Source organism: Ailuropoda melanoleuca, chromosome 10 (assembly GCF_002007445.2).
Source record: "Ailuropoda melanoleuca isolate Jingjing chromosome 10, ASM200744v2, whole genome shotgun sequence".
NCBI lineage: Eukaryota > Metazoa > Chordata > Mammalia > Carnivora > Ursidae > Ailuropoda > Ailuropoda melanoleuca.
The window spans coordinates 12,970,566-12,995,105 of record NC_048227.1 but is presented as its reverse complement, the minus strand read 5'-3'; the positions used below and the strand labels follow the sequence as shown (position 1 = coordinate 12,995,105).

General features: G+C 47.0%; 1 protein-coding gene across 1 annotated transcript in view; it reads right to left on the bottom strand.

Moving 5' to 3' along the window:
- The window catches only part of AUTS2 (activator of transcription and developmental regulator AUTS2), a 1,158,739-nt gene that overhangs the window by 62,388 nt on the left and 1,071,811 nt on the right, over positions 1–24,540 (bottom strand). Inside the window, 1 exon segment of the mRNA XM_034670021.1 lies at positions 20,558–20,609. Coding sequence (XP_034525912.1) covers positions 20,558–20,609 — 52 coding nt within the window.

The window sequence follows — 24,540 nt, the reverse complement described above, 5'->3', positions numbered from 1 at the left end:
TGATACCAGCATTCTATACCCACAGGGTTATAAATCAAATATGGAATCAAATCTCTGATATAAGCCCATATGAAAACATCTGAAAATACCCAAAAATATATTCACCTCCGAAATCACAGGTACTTTTCCCTTTATAAAAGAAGTGCCTAAGTATATACTTAGAAGGTCTATAAACAACACGTTAGTTTCAGGGGTGTCTGATCTTTATTTCTGAGATTTTTTTTTTCTACGTAATGGCTCCTAACACCTCAATTTTACATGCAGCCAATGACCTGTAGACAAAACCTGAACGCATGAGAGAAGTTTCCGGTATTGAAGATACAAATAAAAGTGGGGCTGCAGGAGTATTCTTCCTTACCACTCAGGAAGGTAAATTAAAACACAGTTTCTCTGGGGGGAAAATCTGAGCCTTTTATTTCCTTTAAATGTCCCACAGCGGTTTGTGTGAGGGCCTTATACAGCACACCCGGAACACCTGCTGTGTGTCTGACCCCTTCAACAGAGTAGGTAAGCATGCGGGCTCCAGGGTCTTCTGCCAAACCCAGGTGTGCCATCTGCCAGCCCCCTGGCCCTGGGCAGCCTTTTCTGCCTCTCCGAGCCTCCAGGTGCCCATGGAGATCGATGCCCCATCTTCAAGGTCTTTGGGGGGCCTATTTGAGGTCTCCCAGCTTAACTATGAAACTTTGAACGCAAAGGTGCCAACATGTTCTCTTTAACGTGCATGTGTATGAACACAGGAGCCTCAGGCAAGGGTTCCAAAAGGAAAATTGTCCTTGTTAGCATGACTAAGGGTAGAGGAGGGAAAAGTGGTTTATATAAAGTATCGCCCGTTGCAGGGGATTCAAGTAATCTGTTCTCAACTCCTAGCCTCACCTCCCCCACTTCGGGACATTCCTACTTCGAATTCGGACCTCCTGTCATCCAATTACTGGTTTTGGTCAGCATTCCAATTTCTGTTAGCACAAATGAAACATAACACATAAACTGAAATGAAAAGTTAGTTTGTAAAAGCTAAGTTACAAGAGAACACATGTCCATGCCCGCTGGGTTTTCAAAAATAAAAAATAAGACAACATTTAAGGACCGGACACTTTAAGTCTCCTTAAGATTCACAACAGTCTGGATCTGAAATGCACAACGACTTTACAGATCTTTTAAGAATCTGAAAGGTCTATTTTGGTTTGTTAAGGGATACACATACACAAAATTTTACAAAATTGTCGCCAAGAATGCTGTTTCCATGGACATCATAATGATTTAAATTTAACGGACACTCACTCCCATCTTAAGGGTCCTGAGTCCCACTTTCCTTATCAATTAACCTGTCAGCTTGATTAGTCAAGTATAATTAGTTAAATCCTTTTTTAATGAAAAGATTATGCCTTAAGCAGTCTGCCAGTTCCAGGGCTACTGGCAACTACAAATTAATCTCTGAAAAAAAGGGGTGTGTGTGTGTGTGGAGGGGAGAGTCCTAAAGTTGCAATGGAATCCAGAGCTCCAAAAACTCACGTAAGTCATGATGACAGCATTTCAAACACGATGAACATGTTGTCTACAAATGCCTCGTTATTTTGCACATGTGGCCTCTTCCCAAGGCAGCTACTTCCAAGTACCCCAAACAAGTGACTAGGTACACTGGAGTCATCAGTTAAAGTGAGGGGGACGAAGACAGAAAACAGGATCATTTATTAATTTAAAAAGTGACCGGGTGACAGGTCAAATGCCAGTATGAGGAAATTCATGGTGGAGGGTATCCTACAAGACAACCAGTCTGGGCGCTCCAAAAAGTCGATGTCATTAAAAATTTTGAAAAGGTGTGCGTGGGGGTGAGGATGGGATGGAGTTCTATATTCGGTTTTAAGACGCTAAAGAAAGAGATCGACGAAATGTGTGACCCTGATTGGATTACAGAAAAGAAAAAGAAAAGCCCACCAAACACAAGCACATGGAGACACACCCCAAACACTTCAGAAACAGTCATACTGAACTTTAGATAAAACTATAGTTAACTTTCTTAGGTGTGGTAATGCCGCCAAAGTTATGTAGAACAATGCAGGAAACGAATACTGAAGTATTTTTACACCTTTAACTTTGACATGATTTAGCCAAAAAAGAAAAAAAAAGGAGATAAAGCAAATGTGGTGAAATGTTAAGAATCAGTGAATCTACACGAAAGGTACATGGGGTATTCAACGTACTCTTCCTTCAATGTTTCTGTAAGCTTACGATTTTGCAACATAAAAAAAAAAAATTGAAAAAATTTGGAGGAAAAGTTAAAGCGAGAAAGAAAGTAGGTCCTAGAGTCACCATCTGGGTGCCCCTTCAGGAAACCAGGAGCTGGGGGGAGCAATGCCACGTCCCTGGCTATCGTCCCTAGCACAATGCCCGAGATAGGCAGGCACACAAGCATCTGAGCCGTGGGCGGATGGATTCCCGAATGGATTCCCGTGGCTCCACCACGTGTCAGTCATGTGGCAGGTAGTCTCTCTGAGCATCTGCAGAAGAGAGATACTACCAGCCTTGTGGGGATCTTGTACCCGTCAGCACGCATACTGATCAAGGTCCCCCAGTCGGCATATACCTGGGACTCAGCAAATGGTACTGTTACTATTTTTAGATAACTCAAGGTTTAAGAAACCTCTGAGACTGAAAAGTATAAGTGGCTTTAGTTTTCAACTGAAAGTGTCCAGATTTACAGGCAAAATGAGACTGGAGAGGTCTAACAGCGGTCTTCCTTGTACTTGCACGTGAGTTCAACAGCACTCCTTTGCCGACCTCTCTTATTAAAGACTCCTTCACTTTTATCAGGCACGAGGGATTTCTCCACAACCTCACCTGACACGGGGTATCCCTTCTACTCCAGCACTGTGAGCTTGAACCGATTTCCCTGGAATTGGGAAGCTCTTAACGCCAAGCTTTTCTCAGTGGAGCAGTGAGCGGTGTTGCCTCGAGAAGGTGCTGGGTTGGAAAGCCCTGACAAGGAATCCCTCAGCTACTAAAAGCCCGACAGAGATGCTGAGGTGGGTCCCAAAGTTGGTGCGAAATAGAAGAGAGACGGGATTCCTCTTGGATGAAGTATGGTGGTGAGGATGAGGACAGGAGACAGAGACCAGGCTGAGAGAAGGATTGTGGAGGGGGGGGGTTGGGGGGGAGGATAAGTATTAAAAAACCCAAACAATAAAAAGATCCAAACAACCCCATTCCCCTTCACAACCCTCTGCAGAAACATGAAGGGCAGATACTCCGAGGGAAGACAGCTGCAAAGCTCTGGGACAGCTCTGTCCCGCGGGAGGAACAGCCACTTTCTTCCTTCCCCACATCATCCCAACAGATTGACCTGGGGTGACTTGTGACTTTGAGCCCAGCATGAATGACTTGACTGTCCTACTCTTAATGTTCCCTGAGGCAGCGGGAGTACTTACCACTTCCTCAAACTCTTGAGTCTTGTGAATCTGACAGCAAACAAAATAAGTTTAGGTTTCAATAAATCCCCCTGTCAGCCTGATGGCGTTTAAAAATTAAAAAAAAAAAAAAAAAAGGGCTTCGTGTTGAACTTTGGATCTGCCTGTAATAAACTCCATGGGGTAATGATTCAGATTTTGGCAGGAAAGGCTTTCCGACTGCTGCTTAGCCAGAGAGGGGCAGAAAGGGGAGGGGAGAGCCAGGACACCGGGCTAGAGACTGGGGGGAGGCCTGAGCTCAGCGACGCCTGTACTGTGTGGTGTAAGACGGAGCGCCATTTCCTAGGTGAGGTCGAAAACTTCGTGGCTTAAGAGCCGGTCCCCAAGCTGACTCCAGCTCTTAAGTGACACCATCCTAAATTACCTCCAGGAGTAAGAAATCAGTGAGGTGAGAAAACCTAGCAGGAGAACACCTCAGCATTTCACCTTGTGGGGTGTGACTGGCTTCTCCACTGGTTTATTGATGGAATTTGGATTTTGGAGAATAATACGGTATAGGGTAATCCCCGTGTGCTCTAACCAGAGCCCCACTGGCTATTTGAGAAAAGGATTAAGTATTCACTACTCTTAAGGAGCCCTTCAGAGCTATGCAACCCTGAACAAATACTTCCTTTAGAAGGTGATACTCTTGTTTACACTGTACCTTCCTCACAATTCGATAGAAATTTGGGAAACTCTGCTCACACCTCAGAGGGTCCAGGACGGCCTGACCTCTGGGGGCTGGTACAGCTAGGAGTGAGGAAAGGGTGCTGAATGAGGTGGAGAACCTTGGGGTGACGTGCTCAGTCAAAATGGTGTTAATACTATCTACCTCGAAAGGGTGCTGTGAGGGCTCTGTGAGTTAATCCCTGTAAAGTGATCAGAACAAAGCCTGGCGCACAGTGAGGACTCAATAAATATTCGCTCCCATGACTCGTGGATTAAGGCACTTTAGTAACTGAAAGGACCTGAATTACTGCTAGGAGGATCGTACACCCCGTTTGCCCAGGCAGTCCAGGGTTGGGCCTGTTGTCCCAAAGTAATTATTAACAGCAATCTGTTTCTCTTGCAACAGTGTCCCCCAGTCTGGACAGTAAGTTATCTGGTCACCTTAAGGATCACTCAAAAGAGATATGAATGCAAAGTATTTTGCAGGAAGGCGGGAGGGGAATGAGGGAAAGACATCAAAAAGGCCTGTTTTTTGTTTTAAAGATTTATCTATTTACTTGAGAGAGACAGAGAGAGAGCACACAGGAGCGGGTGTGGCACAGGGAGAGGGAGAGAGAATCTCAAGCAGACTCTATACCTTGGGGCTCGCTCCCACGACCCGGAGATCAAGACCTGAGCAGAAACCAAGAGTCAGACGTTTAACCAGATGCAAAGAGGCTTATTTAAGCTCCTGAAGAAGAAGGATGGCGAGATCTGTTGTTTGTATTTTTGTTGTCAATGCTGCTGTTTGTCTCTTAAGCTCAGGATCCTTCAGAGGCTGAAGGAGCTAAAGAGCCGGTAGAAAGGGAAAGGCTTGGTTGGGGAGCAAAGACCAGGAGGTGGACAGGAGGAGCCAGACTGACAGACAGAGGCCAGCCAGGGAAGGAGGCAAGAGACCCAGCTTCCTCTGGGGCAAGAGAAAGAGACCTTCTGAGTCTGGAAGAGGAAACAGGGGCTGGTCCCTGGCCGATGCCCTCTGTCCCCCCAGCATGGGAGCAGAGGGGGAAGCAAGCAGGGGAGGGCCGACCACTGAAGGAAAGGAACAGTGGGCAGGGGACCAGTCTGGATGCTCTCCGAGTTCAGCTGAGGTTGGAGAGTGCAAATATACACAGCCACCAGCTCCGCAGTTTTCTTCCAGAACACTTAGCAGCCCAGGGGCAGGAATGGAGGAAATAAGGCGACTAGCCAGTCGGTGTGGTTGGCACTCAGCAACCAGAAGTGGCAGAGTACTGTGGCGAGTGAGTAGTGCTAAAGGATACTTAAAAAAAAAAAATAAGTGTATCGAGGGTCCAAATACCTCCAGGTGGCATTTTTCGAAGACAAAAAGTGGTTCAAAGAGATGCTCTGCCCCAAAAGGCATGACTGCCCAGGAGGCTGATGGGCAATCAGAGGCAGAGATCGGCAGCAGACATGAGTGGCCGGCCGGGTGAAGGTTTGAGGCTCTTCCAGAAAAAGGTTTCGCAGAACAGGGAGGAACAGCAGAGATTTCTTGCTCAGCTGCCACCAGAAAGCTCAGAGTGGGCTATCGGGCTTCATAAGGAACAAGCGAAACGGCCCAAGCAGGGATGAGGGCCTTCCTGCTCGGCGGCCTGCTTCCTCTCCCTGCCACCTGCAGACCTGTGCCCTGCCCAAGGGCGCTGTAGAAAATAAACCGATAAGCTCCAAACTGTCAAAGAACCAACAGTTTCAACAGATTCGCGAAGATTTACAAGCACAACTGCTGTCCCATCGCTTGAAATTCCTTAACCACTGTTCCAGTTTAATTTCTATTAATCAGCAATGTAACCTTCTGATTCCATAAATACATAAAATCCGGGTTTGTGGCGGGAGGTTTAAGTTTGAGTAGAACACTCCATCTTCCAGAAAAGTAAGCGGCTTGATGTGTGTGGCCTCCGCTAGAAGTCAGGCCGTTCCCTGCTCTGTGGCCCCCAACCTCTCCGGGACCGCATAATCAGCGTCTTGTCCCAAATCGACCAGAGAGAGTTCAGGCTCAATGGGAAACTGTGTAGTGGACAGGAGGCATTTTGTAGTTGGTTAAGCCAAAGGCTCCCCGGCTGTAGGCTGGGCTGGCCCAGTAGAAAAGATGTGTGGCCGGGCGGCCAGGTCATAAGAACTGGCTGTCACTTACCAGTCGTGGGACGATTTTCTCGCAGGGAAAATACCTACCTGGCTAGGCTACCGGATAAATTAAACGAGGCAGCATATGAAAAACCCTGGCACACTACAGGTATGCGATTTATGGGGGCGGCCTCCTATTCCTTTCCTGGAAGATACCCAGTTGGGCTCATCCAATTATCCGATAATGCCAAATGAGTTGATTAGAGCTAGTAAGATGTTAACGTTTCCCTACTTTCTTTAATCAAGGCACTTAGACTCCCGGTTATAACGTCATTTCCAAGGTTTAAGTAAGTTTGAGGATATTACATTTTCATTCCCTTTGGTTCAACGAACAGAAATGGAGCCCTCGTGTATTTAAAGCACCGGGCTGGTCACCGTGGGGAGGGTGCTGGGCAGATTCAAAATGGGGAAGACTGCACTTACAACTCTAGAAAGAAGCGCAACGCACAGAGTGTCCGAATCTTGGGGAAGAGGGAAGGCCTCCTGTAGGATGTGATATGTAAGCCAAGCTTCGAAGGGCAGGGATGACTTTAAATGCACACACCTTCGTGTATAAACTCCCTAGAGTTCTAATTTTCAGACATTGTGTCTCTTCCATCGACAACCACAAACCGCAGTAAGAAAAATGCTCAGTGAATTCAAAACATGGTTAAGTCTCTTGTAAGAAAAATGCAAATACAGGTGGTTACGGGCATATTAATAAAACACCTGGTAGGACATCACCTCTTGCTCTGATAACTTGCAACTAAAAGGGAAGAATTAAGCATTTACCTTGCTCTTCCTTTGATTATATCTGAGGGTCACCCGAGAGCTCTAGCTGATGAGGTAAAGCTCCGCTGTTCAGAGACTTTCAGTCAATACATGAGGAGGGTTGGAAGAAAGGCCACCTTTTGCCATTGCTAATGAAACAGTGGATCGGGCAAGGACCGTCGGTGGATAATGCTATTAGATGAAAGAGAATGATGGGGAACTTGGCCATGCAGGGGTCAGGCTACCACAACCCAAGCTGACTGAACGATCTTGGCATCACTGAAACTTAGCCATCCAGACGTTGTGGTTACCCGGATGTGAGGCAACGCGAGGCTTACCACATTGCCTATGGAGTTTCCTTGCCTACAAGCCTGACCCGAATCTACTCAAAGCTCTAGGGCCCACTTCCATTTACAGGAAGTATGAGGGACAGAGCCATAAACTAAATGATGCCACGAGGGCTTCCAGAATGGGGAACAGTGTACAAACAGTTGACCTGGTTTTTGCAACAAGTCACTGACTTGAAAAAAACGGGAGGCTGGGGAGAGGTGGATGGCTCTAGACCGAGACAGGTCATACGTGACCCTGGTTTGTACCCCGCTGGGAACAGATCACGTAAAATGACACTTGGGGGACAACTGGGGAGATGGCGTTGAGAATGGGTGTTTCTCTTTGCAGAACCACTGTACTTTGTTGGTCTGACAACAGAATGTGGCGAGGCAAGAAAAGAATTTTTTAAAAACTTGTGTGCTAAGTATGTAGAGGTAAAATGACAAGATACCTGACAAGTGCTTTAAAATGCGCCATTAAAGGAAAGAGGCCATATACTGCCTTATCTATCCTTATCACCTATCTATCCTTATCACCTAAAAACCATTGTGGCAGAATCCTGATAAATATGCCGTTGTATATAACAGGCATACGTGGGGGTTCATTCTGATGTTCTCTATGCTTAAGGAACTCTGGTGTGGGGAGACCCAAGAGTCCGTGCCTTCACAAGCCCTCCAGACAACTCTGAGACAGGCTAAGGTCTGAGAATTGCTATCCAAACACAGCTAGTCCTGGAAGATGTCTGTTCTCCAAGGACATCTAAAAAAGCTTTCATATTTAGGTGACTGGCTGAAAACCTCTTAGGGTATCACATTTTGGGGAGAAAATCCAATGTAGCAGATATAACTTTATAGCCTTAAAACTTTACAATATTTTGCACAGAAAGGAAAACAGATTTCAGAACATCGTTGTCTATTAATTCTATGATCCGGGCTGTTGTAGTTTAATAAAGAACTCACACAGTTCTTTGTTTACCAAACAGTTACTGGTAATCACGGCACATCTACCGAGTTTGTGTGTGTGTGTTGTGATAACTCTTCATCCAGGTGGCAGGTGGGCATCTGGGAGGCGGCACCTGCCAACCAGGAACTGGATAGAATTGTTTGTCTTTGAGAAGTGGTTGAGCAAGTTAGCTTGGCTGGTTACAGCAGAACACTGGCCCAAGGTCATGATTCCAAACCCCATTATATCAAGAGAGTTTCCCTTGATAACACAGCCCTCACTGCAAGGCTGGCATCTGCCAGCCACTCTGCACACAAGGAGGCCATTCCCCAGGCGAGAGGCTAAGGTTGCAAATCCATGACAAGAGCACAAGTGACTCCAAGGGCAGAGCCCACAGTGTTACTTTCAACAGATCTGGTGCCTCTGATATTAAAGATAAACAAATAGAAAGGCTGCCCAACAATGAAGAGACCTATTCCCTGTTCAATACGAGTATGGATTTCCCTGAGCAATTCTGTGGGTCACCTGAGCATTTACAAAAACCTCACTGCCAAGAATCACCTGCAAACTCGTTCAAAACAGACCGCTGGGCCACGCCCCTTGGAGTTTCCAGTTCTACAGGAGGCTGCATGTCGAACCACTACTCAAGGGGATGTTGGTAGTGCTGGTCCAGGGACCACCCTTGGAGAACCACGGGTCTGGACCCGGGTACTGTACCTGAATTCCATCCAATCCACTCCTTTTTAGTGAGTGCCCTGTCAGCAGAGACCCTGCCTTTCCATATTCTGTAAACTAAGTCCTGGGTCTGAAGACCCAATCCGTGACACATCAAAAGGATGAGGAGGGCGTAGGGTGGGACCGCACACGTTCTTTAAGTGAAATCTTGAACCACACCGGGCTGGGCACTGCACCGGCAGCATGACCTTGGTGCTGTCCTCAAAGAGCTGACACTGTTTCTGCCACCCTTTCTTCGATGAGTTCCAAAGGAGTCACAGGGAAGACCTGAGGATGCGTGTGTGCACGTGCGTGCATGTGTGTATGTGTTTTAAGGCCAACCTTCACCACAAATGCTAATGGTTGCCAGTGCTCGAGAAGCTTCTCTCCACGGTCCAGCCTTACCTGCCCTCCAAACAGAGCCGCCTGCCTGCCGCCCGCCCTCCCCGCTGCGGGATGTCAGCTGTTCACCTGCATGGAAATGACAGCTGCTTGTCACGGTCTACATGAGAGGCCGCACCGGCAGCGGTAACTAGCATGCCATTTCCAAAGCTGTCATTCTCTGGTGTCAGCACAAGCCACTGTTCAAAGATCTGCTCTGACATGAACCAGGCAGTGCCGGAGAGTTACCGCGGCCGACTCCCCTGTGCGCCCGCGTTTGTTTCACCCAATTATTTGTTTGTCACTTGGAAGCCCAGGATGTCGAGCAGGTATTGTGGAGGTATTTTTGGCCTGATGCACAGGCAGGAAGCATAATGAGGCCCTCAGGTGAAGGTCTATTTTGTCAGTTAGGTGCTGGGATGATGTGCAGCTGAGAAGCCCGAGTGGCAATTAGGATATTTGAATAAGATAAGATACATGGCAGGATGCTGAGAAGGCTCAGAAAGTCGGCCTCAACTTTTAAAATGCCAGAAAACCCTCAGAGTAGGCAGTTTTCAAGTTTGTCCTGGAGCTAAGACAGGAGGAGGAGGCGTCAGAGCTGTCTTCCCTCCGGCCAGAGGGGCCCTGAGAAGGAAGTGGGCTGAACCCAGGCGCCAGCCCAAGATGCAGCGTGATCTGGGGGTGAGGCCCCCCGCCGCACATGGGGCACGGGGTTTTGGGCAGAGATCGGCTACCTGTGGCCGGTGAGGCCACACTGGCAATGGGCAGCCAGCCTCTGACCAGCCGCCCCCAAGCTGCCTATTTAAGTCAGGAGCTTCTCCTTCCCGTGGGAGTAGAGGACAAATTGATTCGATGTCTCAGGTCTTGGGAAGAGGCCACTATCCAGGGCGATGTGGCCCTATGGCCAGCTGCCATAACCAAAACCACAAAATTTAGTTTAGAATCGAATGAATATTTGACCAGAGCCCATAGCAGCCATGTCCCTGCTTCCAATCCAGGAAATTAGTCTCTAAGACCCTCAGCAGTCACTGGAGACATTCTTCATTTCTACAGTTCTCAGTCTCCGAACGTGAGGGAGACAATACTCCTAAGTGACACACGAGGGATCTGGTGACAATAAAATGAACGCAGCTCCTCCTTATGCCCATTCACAGGTCTAGTGGGATCAAGCTAAAATCCAGCAAACAGCAAGTGTGCTCGCTGAACAAATGAGGTCGATACGATCACCGTCTTCTAGCAAAAGAGAAGCAGGAAGCAGGACTGCTTCAGTCCAAAAGGCCTGGACGAACTTCTGAGGAAGCAGAGCTCTGGTGGGCCAGAGTTTGCTGACAGCTGAAGACAAACGATGAGGTGGTGACATTCCCTCCCTTATCCAGAATGGTCCATCCAAGCCCCTTTTCACTTCACGCTGGTAAAATGAGTCACTCCTGGAAAGAGAAGCCACCTGGCAGCTTGCCCCTGGGATGCTCTAAGGCAGGGCCTTGCTCTGGGAGCTAACCCCTGCCTCTCCCCTCATCCACCCGCAGCAACCCCTGGAAATGGTCAGCCACTCCCCTTGAGAAGTCAAGTACGAAGGAACCCGGCACCGAAGTTCTTTATACAAACATTTACTGCAGCAGACGAAACACCTCTTGTTTGGCCACTCGAGATGCAGACCAGTGGAGGACCCTTAATGGCATTCTTCTTCTGGAAGGGAATACCTACCAGCTGGTATTCAAACTGTAGCAAGCTCACCCTCACCCCTTTCCCCTCTTCCTTACCGCGCCCCCCCGCCCCAGCTTCAACCCCCTCTTACCTCTAAGATCTGTCTCAGAGACAGAGTCTCCTGAACAGGAGAGAGGTTTAGTCTGCCCTGTTCTTGCTCACAAGTTGGTGACTGAAGTCCCAGTATTGGCCACCAGGCACCACTCCTTTCAAATATGAGTGTCCACAATGTCATTCACAGCACTCTTGGGAAACGTACGCCCTTTCCACAAGCCTTAGACTCTGAAAAGACCTAGAACACTGCGAAGCAAACTTTGGCCTTTAGACCTAGAAGGGATCTTGGAGTCCATCCAACTTTCTCACGTTACCAATGAGAAAACCAAGTCAGATGGTTATAAGTAGCCAGACTCCGGCTTGAGGCTGGTGCTTCCTTGACTATAAAAGCAGTGCTGACTCTGGGACCCCCTCCGCAATATGCTGATGGGGCAAAGATTTAAACAGTGGAATCTAAATGAGAAAATATGGGGGGGAAATGGCCCTGATAGGCAATATCCAGAACTTTACAATGCTCCCCTAAATCTTTGCAATGGCTTAACTAATGTAACAATAGGATCGATTTTGAAAACAGAATACTCAAAGGGGTAGGTTTTAGTCTAACACAAGTCAGCCAATCTGTGCCCTCTCTGAAAGGGTGACACCTTCTGCTGACCCTTAAGGGCTCATCTTAGATCGCCCTTTCCTCCTAAGAAAGTCTTAAGGTTATTATCATTATTATTTTTTTTGGTCTTAATTAGTTTAGTGGCATCTTTCCAATTGTGCCATCTAGAAAGTCTCTTTTTAAGTTGTAAAATATGTCTAAGCTCTTGCTATTGGGGTCGTGGGTCTCATGTGACCCGTTCACTGCTGGGTCTCCTGAGCCTGTTGCAGGGTCAGCGTTGAACGAAAGGACTAATTCCAATACGGCTTCCACTCCAGCCCACTGAAGGAAGCAACGCTGACGTCATTCACTTAACGGCTGACAAATCCGATTTCAGGAGAAAACCGAGCTTATGGGTAAAGTTCATGAATCAAGAAGGCCTGGGAGATGAGCCCAAAAAGTCTAGCAGAGGACCCTCGACACTTGGAAAATCACAAATTGATAGGAAACAAGAGGAATGACGTGGCTGGGCTTTCCGTGAGAGGAGCTTTACTATGGAAAAGCCTTTCCTGGCCATAAACAGATAATGAGCACATGATGTAATCTTGGCTAAAATTAGGTTTTAGTGTTACTCTGCTGAGAGATGTGAAAGGTGATAGATAAGAGGGGGAAAATGTTTTCCAAGTGGCTTTTAAAGGCATCCAAATATAACCGCCTCCCACATCAGTCTATTAACAGGCACACTTGAGACATTTCCCTCTTCAAAAGGACTCTTACAAAAAGCAATGATGTGCTCTCAACCTCCTCCTTTATAAGACAAGGTTTATGAGGGTCAGAGAAGATTTGAGCGCCCACAGAACACTCCTCCTTATTAACAGGCCCCCTCCCGCCTCCGAGCAGATTTAGGCCTCGTGCTTCTGTCATCCGTTGCTAGGGAAATGCCCCTGCTTGAAAACCCTAAGTCACTTCTAATAAAATCTGGCTGAAAGTACAGATCAGTCCGTGGATTGGCACAGGAGTGGGCAGGGGGAGTAGAAACGTGGGGGAAGATGGTCTTATTCAAGGGAAGGACATCAGAGACACCCCAAGTTGAGACCATATGACGAGGTGCACCTGGGTGCTGGCAGGCTGGTGGACACCCTGGGCCGCCGGGAAGGCCTGCGGGGGCCCCTCCCCCATTGAGGGCAGGTTCCTACCCATGTCCAGGGGACATAAGGTACCTCAGGACAGCATGGTGGAGGAAGCCCTGGGGACCTGTGCGGGCCAGAGAGGAGGCCAGAAATGCCACACACTAGCTCCAAGCTGAAACTTGGAGAGGCATTCTAGGGTTCTGTCTCTACTCTTCTCCCTCGACCAAGAGAACCAGCCATTGGCACGACGGGGGCTGCCATTTTGGCCCAGGTCCCAGAATAAAGACCAGGAGGACCGCAGCTGGTCTGCAGCTGACATTGAATCTTGTGAGCCCCTGAGCGTGAGCAGCAGAAGCGGACGGTCAGAGACCCTCTGAATTGATGGGCAAAGACGTCCCTCAAGAACGAGCCAGGATGGTCCACCATGTTATGTACTGCTGTACGCTGGTAACAACGGTCACAGCAAAAAAGCACTTGGGACACAGGGGCTCCGCACCCTAAGCTACATGAGGCAGAATAGTTATTTTTCAGTTCTGGGATTCAGTTAATGCTGTGAGGTTTGCTCGAATGGAAAATTCCACTCACAATGCCCACAATGACCTGACAGGGCACCCCACGAAAGCCTGGCTCCTTCCACGCCTATCCACAGGCTTCACGAGTTAGTAAGAAATCATTTCTAGGAGGCGAACCAGAGGCGCACCCTCTATGGCCAGCTTTCCACTTGGAGGTAAAATGAATCTCCAAACACCAACTTCCGGGCCACCTTGCACAAGCAGGCCTTGGAATGCACTGTCCCAGTGCGTCCAGGCAAGCTCAGCCAGTGGATGGAAGTCAAGTTTATGGGGTGGGGGTGGGAGGAGTGGTGCTGAAACCTCAGAATCAAGAGCCAGAATGTCTTTGGTGGATTCACAAAGTAGGTCTGCAACTGAGAGCCCTTTCCACTTTTTTAAAGCACAGGCCGGGCGAGAAGGTGAAAGACTTTGGTGCTTGCGCCAGCCAAGCGGGAAGTCAGGCACCATGAAATTAATAACATCACTGTTGTACTCACTCCACCACAGGTTTAGGAATGACCCTGGAAGAATCCGAAATGCACAGAGGACACTACTCGAGTGGGAATCAATCATCTCGCCACTGAAATTTCTGACATATCCTTATACGGTATATTTGCCTGATTCATAATTCACCAAAGTTGCTTCCTGAGCCCGAGCATTGCTGGGCTTTCTGAGTAATTGAGACAAATTTTGTTTGTTAAATAAATTCCAGGCAAGAGTGTATTTGACTTATGCACAGGAAAGGAAAGAATTCTTATGTAAGCTTCAAAACAATAGCGTTTTATCTTATCTGAGGAACTTACTGCCGCTTGCCTGTGTGTGTTTTACTGCCAAAATAAAATAAATTGAATCAGCTCACACATGATAACATGCTCTTTCCTAACTCATACTAATTGCTTGGCTAATTGATGTTTGTTGAACTTTCTCCATTTCATTGAGTGATTAGGTACAAAGCTAACAGTTGACATCTGTAGGCGCTTAACTGGCGTCTGTAATTACTGTTAATGTTAAATAATTGTTAGTTAATTGGAGTGGTAACTGACTGAATAGAATCCAGATTGTGAGGCAAAAAGAAACCTAGTTAAATAAACATACATTTTCAGAGAAAACAACATTTTTCTGCAGTTGTCAGAAACTAGAAATAATCCAGAGGCCATGGGATGGCCACAGGCTTCCTGCGTGCGGGCAAGTCTCCAGGCCCGGAGCTGACCCCTCTTCTTGAAAGTGTTACTAGCGAGGAGGCCCTTTGTCACAGAACTGCTCTCCTCGTATACTCTCCAGAACTGACTTGATGTTTTTTTATCCCAACAGTTTCCTACGAGTGTGTTTTACCTTCTGAGACAACCAAATACCACAGCGTTGGCTAAACAAAGCACTAAATATGAATGGACCGAAGGGAGGGGCTGGTCAGCATTCAAGCTTTTTTGGCCAGTATTGCCAAGGATGGAGAAAGTTCTTTCAGAGAACAGCAGCAATCAATTCGATGAAGTAAGCGAAGAGATTTTTAGTGGGCTCCAAAGTAAACAGAGTGGAGTTTGATCACCTGACTGAAAGCGAGGGATCTCTTATGCTGTGATCCGCTCCAGCTCACGGGGGTGCGTGGGATCCGGGGATCTGGCCTACTTTTCATCTGGAAGAGCGGCCTCACTGTCAAAGTTCTCCAAAACCACCATCAAGACCAATACGCATGTTCAGAATATCTTCGACCCCTTCCCTCAAACTCCAGGGACGGGACCTAATATTTGCCCAGGATTTCCCCACCATCCTCATCCATGCAGAGGTCAAAGGGAAGACCAGTCAACAGGTAATGGAAAAACATCCAGAGGAAAACACTTTACGACGTGGAATATTTTTAGGCCTTTACTGGTTGGTTTCACACTCAGCCGGAGAAGGCACCTGTTTCCAAGTATTTTCAAGGAATAATTCTATACAACAAATTCTGTAATGTGAGAGTCTGGCTCCTATAGGAAGGGCCATTTCCATAACAAAAGGAGCTGATTGCCTGCGATTTGCAGTGTGGGGGAGAGGAGGACCCCAACTACTCATAACTCCTTTGTCTGAATCAAGCACCAATTACCCTTCAATAATAGTATTTAATTTTCCACACATCAGATATCTCTATCTCCTAAAGACCCAAGAAATTGCTCTGAAACAGTACAAAGAAGGTCCAGAGAAAGAAAAAGGGACAGTGTGTCCCTATCTAGGATTTAAGACACTATAAAAATGCAACTAATTCACAGAGACTGAAATTGGCTCAGTTTACTCCTCTGCACACGGGGAATGTCCTTTCTGTCACGTCGTCCTTACAACTGAACCCAAGACACCACAAGGAATTATAAGATGGTCTCCGTATGTTCATTGTAACTGGGTTTCAAACTCGACATCCATTTGTTCTTTTTCAAGAGAGCTCTCCCCTGGTCAACTGGATTGTTTTCACTCAAAAAATAAAGCAGAGGATTATGTTAGGGAATGGGTTTTTCATAAGAGCCCATGGTGGCCCCGGAGGGAATAGAACTCTTTCTTACTTTTTTGGTCACCAAACCAAAGAATTCCCCTTTTACGTCTAAACATAATGAATGAGGTGAGCTCGTCACCATTAAAGAATTTATTAGGTGCCCAGTTACTGAGCCTCTCACACCGAGCAGAATTGATCTCCAGTAACTTTTTTCTCACCTCATCTTCTCAGATCTCCACCAATCTTTTTAGACAGGTTATCTTTCTATGCTGCTGATAAAACCACACTACCAAAAATACCCAAAGGCCCCACGAACTTCAAGGCTCCGACCTCATCTGTATCCCCTAAAAACCCTCAGCGCAAAATCAACCCCAAGCACGGGCTGTGTGTCCATTAGTCTGGCAGGGCCTGGAAAAGGAGAGCAGCTCTGGTCAGAGAGCGCTCAAGGGGGCCCCAGTGTTCCATTTGGTGCTTGTCACCGTGGGCCGGTGTCCACCAGAACTGCCCATGGCTGACCTGGGGTCAGGGGTGGGTTCCTACGGAGGAGGCTGGGTAGGTGCTCCTCTGACCGTCACATCTCGGTAGAGTCTGGGTGCTCACAGCAGGACGGAGCACAGGATCCAGGGCCTCATCCCCACCTGGACCATCCTCCATTCTAGAACTTCAAAGACGTCCATTAGGCTGGGCCCAGCTCTCTGACAGGTAGCTGAGGGGGTGGATGGGGACGGCGGTGGGCTTCCCCTGGAAGGCCCAACATTACAATGGGAGACAAAGGTAAAGGAAAGAAGGGGTGAGCAAGTCGTGCGGTGAAACCACCTCACGGCCACCTCTCGTCTGCTCTATCTGCCTTGGTTGCAGGCTAGATCCTGGAAAAGAGGACTCCAGGGCCAGAAGGGGCAGCGATTCCGGGCCTTTTCTCTTCCCCTAACTTGGAACGGGGACCCACAGCAGGGCTGGTGTCCCATAAACACAGGGCTCCAGAGAACACCTGACTCCCAAGCAGGCCTTCCCTTCTTGGCTTCTTTCCTCCTCGCGTAGATCAGCCTCGGAGCGCTTTCAGAGTTTGAAAGAGATTAACCATCTTGGCCAGATGGTCACGTACAGCCAAGTCCTCATTTTCTGCATTTCTGACTATATGGCAAAGTGGCAAAACCCCCAAGGAGAAGGACCTAAGTGGGTAGGAAAGGGTAATAAACACTGGCTGGAGACTCTGGGTTGACCGCAGGGTTCCTTTGAAGGATCCATAGTCCAGAATTTAGGCTAGGAATCCTGTTACTCCTATAGCAGTTCGACCAACTAAATACAGACAAGAAGTTAGTCAGTCTCTCTCTGCGTATGTCTGTCTCCCTGGGAAAATTAATTTTTTCTTTGGCAGATGGCTGAGTCACAAAGACAGAAGGATTCATAAAATTCACATGAACATCCTGTAAACATTTAAACACATAAAGATTAAATAAAGCAACCACGACCTTGATTAAAGTTAAACTCCTTTTTTTTTTTTAAATGTCTACAGCCCTACAACCTGCAATTTGGAGGCTCACCTCCCCACCTCTTCTGACACGGTCGGCTCTCACTGGGCGTGTGGCGTGTACAAGCAACTGTCTGATTAATTTGTTTTACAATGGGAAATTAAAGGCATCAGAAGAAAGCAATGATTCGGATCACCTAAACACAAGCACGTTACTAGTTCTCTATTAAACTGGACAGACTCTATACAATATAACAAAAGTCAAAATAAAATCCACGGGCGGAAGCGCCCTGTACCTACTCTTAGCCCCTCCCCCTTCCCGACTCATTGTTTTATCCCCACCAGACAGGGAGGTTTTGCTATGGTTGAAAATTCTCACCTAACGAGGCGAAATGGCTTACTGAAGCTCACAGACTGATAGGACTTGAGTCATGGCCCCTGGGGACAAAGCTTCCGCCGGAGCTTTGTCCCCAGACTGCCCAGCCCCACACCAAAGCTGTGCGCACCACCCCCCCAACACCCAGAACCCCCCCACAATCAGCTTGTGAGATTAGCACTGCCCTCCCATGGCGAAATTTTATGGACCAAATCTGCCGGCCACCAGGCTCAGCAGCATAATCTCACCAGCAGCTTAAGGCCACGCTTCTCTAAGGCCAGAGCACTGTGGGACTCCCGGGAGGGAGAGGTGATAGGTAGCTTTCAAACATCTGGAAGTGAAGGCATACACGTGTCAGCTTCCCTGCACTCTTGCCAGGCTCTTCCATAAGCTGAGGCCTTGAAGATTTTGCCGGTAGTCTGTGTCACCTGGTAGAAATTTGCCCTTTCTTACAATGTTTTTTATTGCTCTTGGCTAAGAATACTGGACAGAGACGGGAGACCTGACTCACAAGCAAGCCGGCCGCCTTGCAGGGCAACTTGAACTTGACGTGCATGAAGCTGACAGTTCCTTGAAGGCCTTGTCAACCATCCATCCAGTAAACCCTGCCACTACCCGGAGTAAAAACAAGAGCAAAAACCACAAGCACATATCGAGCCTCCGTGCACCTGTCTTGAAGCAATTATTGACATTATCACTATACAATGACTCGCTTTTTGAAGTTGTTTTCCTGATATTTAGCAGTCTGAATACTAATCCCCTTAACAAAACTGTCCCCATGCTTTCCCCCCTCTCCCGCCCCCCTAATCTCCTTCTCTCCAGGGGGAGGGCGGGGGCTGGGGACCAGTCAGTCGACTTTGCCGCACCTGGATTTGCATTGATGCCTCTCTTGTCATTCATGTTACCAACAGGCATTAGCATAAGGCATTAAGGGAAACTCTGGAGGAGAAAAGAAAGGCCATTTTGATGGAAATAAGGGGCAAAGGAATAATCTGCCATCAACTAAAATGCTTATTTGTGTATGGTTTCCCAAGCAAAGCTTAGAAAAAGCCTATGTTGATTTTAGTGTACACAAAGAAACTTTAATCCTCTCAAGGCAACTAAACCACCCCCAGAAAAGCAGCTCCGAAGAAAGGCACCCTGTCAGGGGGGTGACTATTCACAACCAAGGACATGCCACAAATCACACTCTGTAAGTAAACAAAAATAAGAATGTGGGAAACGTGTGATTGGAAAGGGAAGGGGGGCAGAAGTGGGGGAGTCGGGGCTGCGGGGCGGGACTGTCATCAATCACCCTTCAACCTCCCTGAAGAGAGCCTTTCAGCTCGGTGAGGGCAGCGAGGGCCTGAACGCACGTCCCATGGGCCAGCTCCCACTCTAGGGCTGATCCCAGAGAGCGGAAAGACATTCCAGAGCTTTTTAGAGTCACTGAGCAGAAGAAAGAGGGGCGGCTTGGGGCCGGAGGTGGGGGGTGGGGGGAAGGGGACCAGTGGTCCCTGAAACACCGAAGACCTCCTTTCGGGACCTGTCCTGCTTCGTCTCCTCCTCCTCCTCCTCCCCCCTTCTCTCACTCAGATCCACCAGCATCTACCCCATCCTCTCCCCTCATCAAAATGAGCAATAAACAATTAGGCGTTTTTACAGATGAGCACGCATCTACTTTTATTGGGCTTTTAGCATTATGGATAACAAATTGATACAAACTTCAGTCCATCAAAAAATATGATGAAATATAAAACTGGAATACTCCATCATGCAATAAAAAAGATAAAAATTCAATGTGACAATAATTCCGGGAGTAACAGCAGTCACACAGGCACATACACCTCAAGGGAACTCTAAACATTGTGTACTATTTAAAATTGCAGTTGGTTCAAATTCTAAAATAATCCGGGAGCTCAAAATAACTGCACTTGGAAATGTGTCTCACTAACCAGTTAGCAAAAATGCTAGCCAAGGCGGACTGCAGAATGCCGAAGGGGTTTCAAATGTCTCCCCTTTACGAAGGAAGGCCCAACTCTGTTCAAGAGTTACCAAGAATCTTCCACGGAACAACACAACTGAGATTACCAGAGAAAGCACACCTTTATTTAGCAATTACCGAGCCAGCACCTCAATCAGGTTCTACGGTGAAGAGGAAAAAATCGAACGGTTTATATAATTTATACCTTTCAAATTATACACCTTGGTATTGCCAGTGATTAGAGACTCCCTTACATTTCATTATTTCCAACAACACTGCTACAAATGAAAACTGCCCAGAAACCTATCGGCGATGATTGAAGAGAAGTTTTCCCTTTATGTACTGTTACATCTTAGCCTCTCTTAGTCCGTATTGCAGTTTGGAAGAAATTAATGGGAAAGCACATATTTAAATTTTGCCCTCTTGCTCGTTTATTAACTTTCCAGAAAGCCCACAGCAGAGTTAGGCTTGGTTTATGACCATAATACTGTGCATACTAAATGCCCACTGGTTATTAAGAGTCTGCAGCAGAACAAATCAGCTATTTATAGGTCTCTGACTGCTGGGTAGTTGATAAGTAACAATAAAGTTAAGGCATTTTGAGAACTATTATTCTCCATTACCGCTTCCTACGTTCAATTAAAGTCACAGAGATAGCAGTGATTTCTTAGTCAAACCAAGTTAAATAAGGATTCGGTGTATTCTGTTAAACTGTTGTTTCATACGTCACAGAAACATACAGATTCTGTCTCCAGCAAAAACACAAAATATGAACAGTGGCTTCGGAATGAAAAAAAAGAAAGACCATTTGTTTTTCACTCTGACTTCCTAGGCAATGACAACGAGACAAAAACCAAAACAAGCCATGGCTCCGAATTCAGGTGTCTTACCTTTGTTTACAATAACAGTATTGAAGAGTTTCTCAGAGCTGGCATCTGATGCCTGAAAAATAAGAAAGGGGGAAAAATGTTATTATGGTCATTGATATTGTCATCAGCATCATCACTACCATGATTTTAAATCAATTCACTGCGTTTTTAGAAAAGCCTGACAGGGAGAGCAGCAATTCCCCCAACCGTCCATAAGGTGGTGCTGTTTGACTGCATGAGACGGACCTGCAGTGCAGCTATGTGCTGGGGGAAAAATCTGATTTTAAAAAACGTGTCCTTATTAGACATATTATCTGTGCAAAACATATTTCTATGAGATGATACACAAAGCAATTCAGCTCATTCACATAATGATTTTGCAATTTCGTTGACAGATCATTATTTTGGAAATGGTACTTTTTTTTTTCCCTTGATACGTGCAGACATGCCTATTTTTCAATTTTCTTTCACAAACCAGAAATGCCTATTATTTAACGCTAAGCCTTTTCTCACTAAAAAGTGTTGACTAGCACTTCCAGAAATTAATGTAAAGATTCATCCGATGACCCCAAGATCCCTGTTCTTTCTAGTAACCAGGATGACCTTGGGGTCAAAACAGAAGCCAGCTGACCTGGCCCACAACCCGACACTATGCATATCATCAGCATTATCATCCTTTCCATTTTCCAGAAATTGTGTCTGCTAATTATTACACTGGCTTGAGGAAAGTGAAATAAGCCTGTTTAAACAGCAAGAGTAAAGCCAATGTAAATTACACACTCATGCGCTGAAAAATAAACACAAAGTTGGTTTGGAGGGAATGGTGCAATGTTGCAGAAGCACGGAATATTTCTAGAACTTCTTGAAAATTTAAACAATTCAATTGAAAACCGGCATCCCCGCTCTATAATTTGAAAATGGATCTGCAGTTAAAGTTACAATGGCTATGTTGTGTCTATGCTGTTTTTGCTATGCAACCCTTGTAAATCACTTGTCTTTCACACTCTATACATAGAGAAGCGTGTTTTGACAAAGCAAAGCATAGAATGTTGAATAAATATAGAGGGAACTATAAGAAATGGGGGAGGGTATATTTGAAGTATAGCATATTCTGACTCTGGGGCTGGCTTTTAGGGACAAAGAAGATACTCAATTTAGCCCTTCTGTGTTATGTTGATGAAAAAGAGATATTCTTGTGTATATCTGGGGAACATGTTCTAGTTCTCGATGCAAGTGATAGAGAAAGACATAAAATATTTTTATTATGAGGATTTTTCCCCTTTCTTTTCCTTCTATCCTGTAAGGGTGGTTCAGAGAAAATTAATGGATCAAGGGAAAAAAGGAATCGATGAGTAAAACAAGTGTTGGACTGCATATACATTTATGCATGAACAGCTTAAAATAAATTCTAGATAGCTTTTTAAAAAATTTTTGCATGAATAAAAAACATGCCAAAGGCCTTCCTGACATCTTAAAGGTAATAACATTAAATTGTATATGATAATAGCTTTTCATAAAAATAAGCCGCCAAAAAAAGTGTGGCATGGGGAGNAAATAAGCCGCCAAAAAAAGTGTGGCATGGGGAGGGAAAGAGGATATCCATTAAACAAATCAAGAAGACTGTTATAAAGGCAAAAATGACAGGAAGAATGTGGTTGGTTACATTGTGATACCAAGTGAGATTTCTAGGAACGTGAGTTTCTCCTGCTAAAAACTCAGAGATAAGAGTATTTCACCATTCTGGAACGAAAAAAGCATCTCTTAGTTCAAAGTGGAAGGGCTCTGCTAAATTCACGTCTGAAAAAAAAAAAAAACTCCAGCTGATCTATTTCAAAGGAAAAAAAAGCTCATTAATGAAATCATTTTAAAACTGAACTAATCCTTGCAGATATGGGGATTGCTTATTAAGAGGAGTCTAATTGGCCCAAAGAAAGAGGAAAAACAAACGACTGCACCCCAAATGCAGAAAACACGGGTAAGGAAAGGAAATGGCTCCAGATTGAGTTTTTATTTGCACTTGGGATGTGCGTGCATATGTGTATGAGAGAGGGAGATCAAATAGGAGTGAGCTGCAGGTGAAAAGGCCTTTTGGTTGTCTGAAACACCTCCTTGGGGCTGCCGCCTTTGTAGGCTCCACTGGGCTCCACAACACATCCTATTCTCCAGGAGGCGGCTAAGGGATCCTTCTATCTGAAGCGAACTTAGAGGATGTGATTATTACGATGCCAACCAGTAAGTTATTAAGGAAATAAGTCTGACAGGATATTCGGAGAGGCTTAGGAGCGTGCCTTCTAATAAAAGCTTTCTGAGCCCTTTAATTTTCTGAAACATGCCATAAGCTCTTACAACTGGAGAAGGGGCCCTCTCAAAAAGGCCTCTGCAGAAAACCACCCCAAAGAAAATGACTGCAATGGGACGTTGGCTAATCGTAAAAGGATTCTGGATCCCTTCTTTCTCCCACCCAGGTGGTGGAAACTATGGCGGACCACTCTCCTGACAAGTCAGAAAAGAGTCAAAAGAGCCAAAGTCTAAACTGGAAACTACAAGAAAATTCTTTACACTTCCTCCATGAACTTTCCAAATTCTACTTCCGCCTTTCAAGCATTTGTGCAAATTATCTGGCTCCTTGGGTCTTAATCTTTAGGACGTTTTCTTTTTCATGGGTTTTAGGGAAAAAGTCTGCAATTCCTTGCATTCCCTGGGCTATTTTCCTGGCTGATTTTTTTTGTTTTATTTTCATTTTTTTTTTTCAATAGGAATGTCTAATAGAAATATGGTCAGCAAGAGTTGGGAGGCGAGTGGAGCTTTCCCTTCTTCTTTTTTTTTTTTTTTTTTAAACACAGGGGTACCTTTACATGCTAAGGATTTCTAGATTTTACCCATTTCGTTTCATCCCCGTGGCTCGGTTTTGGGAAGGTGAGGGCGGGAAGTGGCTGCATTTAAAAATGATAGAAAAACAAAGCTCTCTCCTCTTGTCTGCTTTTTAAGGGGGGGGGGGGAGGTAGATTTTTTTTTAATACAAAAAATTACTAGAGGCTGTAGTTGGTGTTTAGAGAAAAGTTAGTAAGTCAAACAGATTGGAGGAAAGGGCGCGGAGCATGAGACAACGAATAAAAGCATTCCGTGCAGACGCGGGTGGGACGCGGCCGCTCGGGTTCGAGGGCCACCCTCGTTCCCTCCGGCCGCAGAGCCCGGGGAGCCCTCCGCAACCGCACCTCGGGAAGAGGGACTTCCCAACAAGAAACGAAAGCCTGCTCGAAACTTAAGCGCGAGTTCTTTCAGCCACTGCCGCCGATCCCGAGCCCAGACCTCCTTTGGCTTCCCTGGGCACCGCGCGCGGGCCAAGATCCCGACCTTGGCGTGGTATGGCCACGCCGCTCCACGGTCTCCAGCCCGAGCGGGTGCGGGCCCCGGTCAGCCGGAGCCCCTCGGGACAGGAGGCACCAGGCCGGCGGCGGACCCCCAGCCCTCCCGGGCAGGACCGCGCTGCCGCTCCCCGGCCGAGGCTGGCCGGCCGGCCCACGGAGTAAAGTACAAAGGCGGGCGACTGGGCCGCGCAGGGAGGGAGGGAAGGAGGGAGGGCAGAGGGAGGAGGGGTGACCAAGGGGGGCCCGGGCGCGTCAGANCGGGGCCCCCGCCCCTGCCCCCCCTGCCCGCGGGCCCGGCTGCCGCAACAAAGACCCCCGACCCGGCCGCCTCCCTTCCGAGCGCAGGCGGTGAGCTAGGGAGCCGCGCCCCTGGGGCTGCATTACCTGGTTGCAAAGGGTTAAGCGGTCCTGTCAGCCCCAAGTTCATGGTTTGGTTCCTTAGCAGGGCTCACGATGGGGGATCGGCAGAGACCAGGGTAAAAACCAGCCAAACACACGAAGAGAAAACGCCCAACTCCGACCGGGCTGCGTCCGCAAGTCTCTCCTCGGTTCCTCGCGAAAGTCTGAAAGCGGATGCACGGGACCCAAATCCGTACGAGAGCAGCAGCTGGCGGCGGCCGAGCGCCAGCGCCGCGC